Source organism: Crassostrea angulata, chromosome 2 (genome assembly GCF_025612915.1).
Source record: "Crassostrea angulata isolate pt1a10 chromosome 2, ASM2561291v2, whole genome shotgun sequence".
Lineage (NCBI taxonomy): Eukaryota > Metazoa > Mollusca > Bivalvia > Ostreida > Ostreidae > Magallana > Magallana angulata.
This window is the reverse complement of record NC_069112.1, coordinates 37,359,254-37,366,267: the sequence shown is the minus strand read 5'-3', so window position 1 is coordinate 37,366,267 and position 7,014 is coordinate 37,359,254. Positions and strand designations below refer to the sequence as shown.

Below are 7,014 nucleotides of genomic sequence, written 5' to 3'. Positions count from 1 at the left end.
CGTTATTATTTTACGACAGCTTGACGTAAGTCTATAACTGATATGTTTTAGTTAAAGTATGGCGGTTCTACCTTATTTTTTTCATAAGCAAAATAAAGAGAAGAAACTCCTATTCGATAACGCGCTATGGTTTATCATGAACGGACAGTGCCAGAGCTCCTTTTGTATCCCGTGTTGCAAAATATATTAATGGTGGCTGGAATTTATTTTTCTTAATCTTATATGAAGCAAAATTAGCATCATTACAAACCTTACCTATAGGAATAGAGATATATCATGCGCCATCAATTCCGGGTATGTCGAATCAGTAAACGAAAATTATTTTATAATAAAGGCGTTTTCTTTTATTCCTACAAATGCATTAAATCAGTAAAACATAAGCATACCTGATTTAATATCAGTATGTAATGTAATAAGCGTACTACAAATTATGTACGGATCTAGTGAGAGGGGGGGGGGGTGGGTGGGGGGTTCCGTCTGGTGAATAACCCCTAAAACGTAAACGTACGCTTGTCGTAAGTTTAAAGTGTACTCGTAGACGTACAACTTATTGTGAATAGGTCCCCAGAATTGCTCATACGTGGATCTGATCCATGATTACAATATGTTCTTAATCGGGATAGGAGTCTTAAAACAGGGGGTGAAAACATGAAACATATTAAAGGATTCAAACAACTATTAACAAGCAATGAAAAATTAAACATTTCATGGACTAGGTATAATTTTCTATTTAGAAGTGGCATGTCTTTTAACACGGCATAGTCGATTGTGTAAAATAAAGGATATATTGTGCTTAGGAGATAAATCACGATAATTATCCAAAACATCAACGACATCGAATTTGCTATTCTGGTTCGTCGAACAGAAGCTGTTTGGTTATACAGATAATACAGCTTTCGAACATTGAAAACAACTACAATAATAAATGGTAATCCACAAACATACACGCTAAACCCAACCTCGGCTAAAACTGCTGTTTCGAAAGAGATCATTTTCATTAAATCTAGCACTATAAATGTTCCGTATCCGATGGAAACGACAACAGAGCTTATCCAAACGGCAAAAGACATCCACAAAATTCGTTTACATGTCAGAGTCAAACTGTGGAGAAGATTTGTAATGAAAACAAAACGTACATATGATACTTACACCATATGGAAAAATGCCGAGTGAAGAAATAAAAAGGTGAATATCACATATATACGTAAATGTGAATATTCTTTAAAAAAAGATTTTTCAAATATCTGTACATATCGCGTCACAGAGGCGAGTACGTCAGACACTGCTAGGCATCCAATCAGGACGTATGTTGGAGTGTGTAGCCGTTTGGATACAGCAACAAAACACACGGTGATAGAATTTCCAATTAATCCAATGCAGAACAATAAAAATATATGTATTTGCCATTGTACTGCGTGTTTTCCCGATGCACAATTTTACCAAAATGAGTATCAATTTTTGTCCAACTTTTTTAGAACGAAAACGATTTTTTTTCATGACGTAAGTCACAAAAACCAGAGAGAAGTGACATCAGGTGGTTAAGGTAAAAAATAGTTCACCAACCCATTTCACTTGCGGACACGATCTAGGATTGCTTATGCGACGATCTGTGCCATAATTACAACATTTTTTAATCGGGATAGAACTCTTAAAACAGGGGGTGAAAACATGAAATATATCAAAGGATTCAAACAAGTATTGACAAGCAACGAAAAAGAAAACATATCATGAACTAAGTCTTTGTGTATATCACTAAGTGAACACTTTAACAATCCAAATTCAATTACGTAAATTAAAGGATATATTGTGCTAAGGAGATAAATTACAATGATAATCGAAAACATCACAGACATCAAATTTGCTATTCTGGTTCGTCGAACATTAGCTGTTTGGTTATACAGATAATACAGCTTTTGAACATTGAAAACCACTACAATTATAAATGGAAATCCACAAACATACATGACAAACCCAACCTCAGCTGAAACTGCTGTTTCGGAAGAGATCATTTGCATTAAATCTAGCACTTTAAATGTTCCGTATCCGATGGAAACGACAACAGAGATTATCCAAACGGCTAAAGACATCCACAAAATTCGTTTACAAGTCAGATTCAAACTGCGAAGAGGATTTGTAATGAAAACAAAACGTACATATGATACTAACACCATATGGAAAAATGCCGAGTGAAGAAATAAAAAGGTGAATATCACATATATACAAGCATGTGAATATTCTTTAAAAACATATCTGTCAAATATCTTAACATATCGCGTCACGGAGGCGAGTACGTCAGACACTGCTAGGCAACCAATCAGGACGTATGTTGGAGTGTGCAGCCGTTTGGATACAGCAACAAAACACACGGTGATAGAATTTCCAAATAATCCAATGCAGACAAGAACTGATGCAGCAATAACAACATACGTATTGGCCATTGTACTGCGTGTTTTCCTGATGCAGTTTACCTAAAACGAATATCAAACTTGTTTCTGCAATACTGCTAGTATCAGTATATGTTTCCTATGTTGTCTGTAAATTACGATATAGTTATATCATAAACGCGTAGTATATTCTAATGTAAATACGACTGATATCGGAAGGAAAGTAATATCTCATCTCTTTAACGTCCGACCAAAAAAAAAATACACATTGAACATCTATTGTAAATTTAAACAAACTGTTAGAAAATAAATGAATATTTCACTCACTAGTATACTAGGATAAGTCTACTTTCTTAAATGTGTATGACCAGGACCCAACGACATCAAAATTGTCTTGCCACTCAACCCAGTTCTCAATGAGAATCTTTAAAGAGAAGTACATCAATATGACGTTAATATTCACACATTAGATTGCGTACTGCTAAGAGGATATGGGTTTTGTGGGTGATGATAGTGGGGTTAGAATCTTTTTCTCTATCTCCATCCGGTTTAAAATTAACATGTACGTCACGTGACATGGTTGAAGAGAACCTAACAGTGTCTCTTTGTATACTCTTCAAAGAGAGAAATGTATGAGCATATATATAAAGCTTTCATTATCTAACACACTGTTATCAGACAATTTCCAGTACACCAAATATGAGGTCAACTTATACGCTACAAAGTAAATAAACGATCGTTTATACTTTGTCAAAATAATAAACAATCAAAACAAAAAAAAAACTAGATGCTGTCATTAGACAGTAATACCCGCACCATTTGTTTGCCCCTAAATAACACTGTTTTGTACCAGTTTAATTAAAAATGAAGGCCACATGCAAACTCCGGTAATACATTTAAAAATTATAATTTTCATAACTGAAGGATGAGACCACTTCCTATATGGTAATACACATGAGCAGCACTTTATGTGCAATTTGAGGTTGAACTGTTTGCATTGAATTTTCAGTTAATCAATAATCTTAACAATGCATGTCCTATAAGGTATAATGGTCTATATAATAAAACAAACAAAATTAAAAATTAAATTATACCCCCTCCCCGTGGCGGTTGCCGTCTTTAGATTTGCTTCTGTGTACCTACATGTACATCATCGTGTGCATATATTTAGAGAAGGTTGGGAGTGAGGGGCACAACCCCCCCCCCCCCTCATGAAAATTAATTTATATCAATAGTAGCGAGCGCAGCTCGCCGGCGCGCAGCGCCGGCGCGAAGCGAGCTCTACCGGCAAGGCGTGTGTGAATAGAACATTCGGACTATTTGCACATTCATTCAACGGATTTTTTTGGCGTCAGTAAATCGGACCAGTAATGCCTTGTTTTAATCGTCCCAGTAGTTCCCTGTAATTATGGTTTCCCATTTCACATGCACTCTCACGAGAACAAGATAAAAGACTATGTACATGCATTGTAAATAACACAACGCCAATTTCCATTTCTTTTAAGACTAACGGAGTTATCGTCCTTTCGAGTGACGTCACAATGGATTTCTTGCACATTGATCCGACAGAATTTTTCGGAGTCAGTAAATTTCGACCCACAATGCAATTCCTCAATGTCGGCCGATCTCACTAGACTGGATAACATCTCGCGAGAATCAAAGTAAAACTTTTGAGAAACAGATAAATTGTGTAATTTCCAGAACATCATTCTTTTTAAGTAAACAATCAATATTTTTCGCGTAGTTTTTTCTAGTGTGTTTTCAAAAAGACAGACTACACTTGACCGACGTGAACTTTGACGTCACAATAAGGGGAAACAACTCTAAGTAGTTATTGTAAATCTGCTGAAATATAAATACCAAAATCTTCTCAAAATCTTGCAGAGCTAACGAATCGAGACATTTCTTCAGAGATAGGAAACAGCTGTAACTTGCTCTCATTTGGATGAATGCCCACATTTATTTTATTCACTGTATTTACGGTAATTTCCAGGAACGTTTGTTTAAATGGGGCGTGGCAACATCATTCAAAAAATCTTCACAAGCAAAAAGAAAAATAAAATTCTCAAAATCAGGAAAATTCTAATCGGGGTGAGGAATGGGGAGTGCGTGGTATGGCTTTAGCTCTTTAGCTGCTCAAAAGTGTCTTTATTTTCACTACTATTTACGGTATTACATGCTACCGGGGGATCCATTTTCCTCATGTGATCAACAAATTTTTTTATACGTAAATTTGATTTCTTTTTAACGTGGGAGGGGGGATTCTGTGATAAGTCAATTTTTATTTGTTTAAGAAAAATGTCTGCTGCAAGAAAAGAGGAAATATTATGTTAAAACATTATGATAAAATCTTTATTATTCAACAACATTTTATCTGAGATAAATTCTATACTGTCGTGCGACCAGTATATAAAAAATCTGATCAAAATCAGAATCAAAATCAGATTTTTGATCCGCTCCGACAAATTCTGATGTCGCTACACTTTGTTCAGCGACTATCAGAATTTCATTTCGGAGCGTTATTAAAATCTGATTTTAATCAGATTGGTATATAAATAAATAAAAAATCTTATGAATTATGAATAATAAAAATTTACTGGAAAATTGGTATATTTATTTTATTTTGCATTCTTCATTTACTTTACGTCACTACTTTTATTTTTATTGATTTATCATAATTCATTTTTGATCACCTGCTGCGCTCGCCCCAACGGTCGCACCGTAAAACATATTAAAATTACCAAAAATACACCTTGGACCCCAATGCTCTTACAGACATGTACATGTAAACGCTCAAACCCATTGCGCTTCAATGTTAGGTGACATTATTTTTTGGTTAGATATTATATGTATACATTATTGTTTATTTCAATAGGAAGTATACATCACAACATGCAGGTGTCTTTCACCACCATAAAGCTGTTATTTACCTAATAAAATAGTGCAAGGGGTTGAGGGGTTTTGAAGAATAGGTCACAAAAATACATGCACGTTACAAATATCTAATCTTTGTCTGAAGTTACGTACACAACGCAAGTCTGCAGGTCTCATTAGCGGATACTAGTTTTACCCAGCTTTTCGATTAGATGGATTTCACGTGGTGTATACTTACATGTATGCGTTTTCCATATGCAGAAAAGTATTAGTTAACATGAATACACATTTCTTTTGTGATGAACAGCTAAAGGAATTCATTATTGTGCTTTAATTGAATTATCATTATGATGTTGACAAATATAGGTAAGCATAATACATGTAGTAGGACAATATATTGAGACGCCAGCATACATATGTATTACTTTCACTTTCTAAATAAGTGATCTCCCTTTGACAGCATACTGTATCATCTTCGTTTAATCTTAAAATAAGCTTATCATCGTTACCTATCCTATCGCATTTTTAAAGTTTATGTCATTTTAATTGCAAAAGTTAATTTTTCATTTGTCAGACTTATACAATTTCGTATTAAATTTGTGTATTACATGTAAGTAATTGTAAAAAGTTATCATTTTATATGAGTTTTAATAGGAAGGAACAAAGGCGTATTTCTTTCTTAATGTATTATAATGCATCAACTGTTCTGACCACATGAAAGAGGAAACTACAAAATATCTTCTAATGTCATTATGATGCATCAAATGGTGTAAAGAATGTATTAAGAATACTGAATCTTTAGAACCAGGTTAGGGGGGGTGTGAATGTTGAGTATAAACATTTATAATTTGAATCATTTTTTGTTATTAATTTTAACTTGTCAATGAATACTAGTTATTGATCCCAAGGTAGAAATATGACCTCTGATTATATCTCAATAGATCATTTGTCAAATATGCAAGGTGTAATGTAATTCTTTTTAAGAATAACATTTTTTACCACTTTATAAAAGTTTTTAGACCCCAAATTATATTTTGATTTTAATAGATCATTCGACAACTAAGGGGGAGGGAGGAGAACAGTTTGTATTTTAGTTTGTTTGCAGGTGGGGTTTCCAAGATCCATATTTGACAATTTTTTAAATGTAATTTAAAATAAGACTAAGCCATACTACCCTGAATAAACAATTTCCTATTAAATGTGTGTATTAGATGTAAGTAAGACAATGTAGACACTTATCATTTCTATATGAGTTATAATATTAGGAAGGAATGAGTATTTCTTTCTTAATGTATTATAATGCATCAAATACAATGTAGGCTACATGTATGAGCTTATGGGACTGTTCTGATCACATGAAAGAGGAAAATACAAAATATCTTCTAATGTCATTATGATGCATCAAAAGGTGTAAAGAACATGACCCCCAGGTGTTGTCTTTAACCCCCCCCCCCCATTTTATGAAAAAGGAAATGATGATACACTGTATATTTTGTTAACTTCTGAGATCCTCATCTCTAAACCATATAATTTATTCTTGCTCTTTGTGTCATTGCACATCAAATTGTATATAGCTTATTCCCCCTTGGAGACACCTTGCCATTTTCGTGTATAATGTTTACTTTAACGGACTAGCCAATCAGAGAGTGATTAACAATAACTAATCTAAGAATATAAAAAAAAAAAACCTGAATCGAATCGAAATCCGGGAAGAACATGCTAAATCGAACCGACAGTTTTTTGAATCGCAAATAAC

General features: G+C 33.9%; 1 protein-coding gene and 1 pseudogene across 1 annotated transcript; both read right to left on the bottom strand.

Moving 5' to 3' along the window:
• Positions 1 to 521: 521 nt before the first annotated feature.
• On the bottom strand, positions 522 to 1,407 carry LOC128174284 (melanopsin-B-like; annotated as a pseudogene).
• A 145-nt stretch (positions 1,408 to 1,552) lies between these two features.
• LOC128170882 (olfactory receptor 2M7-like) lies at positions 1,553 to 2,438 on the bottom strand. The gene has a single exon (XM_052836639.1). It carries the CDS (start codon positions 2,436 to 2,438, stop codon positions 1,596 to 1,598), a length of 843 nt encoding a protein of 280 aa, XP_052692599.1. The 3' UTR covers positions 1,553 to 1,595.
• Between the last annotated feature and the right edge of the window lie 4,576 nt (positions 2,439 to 7,014).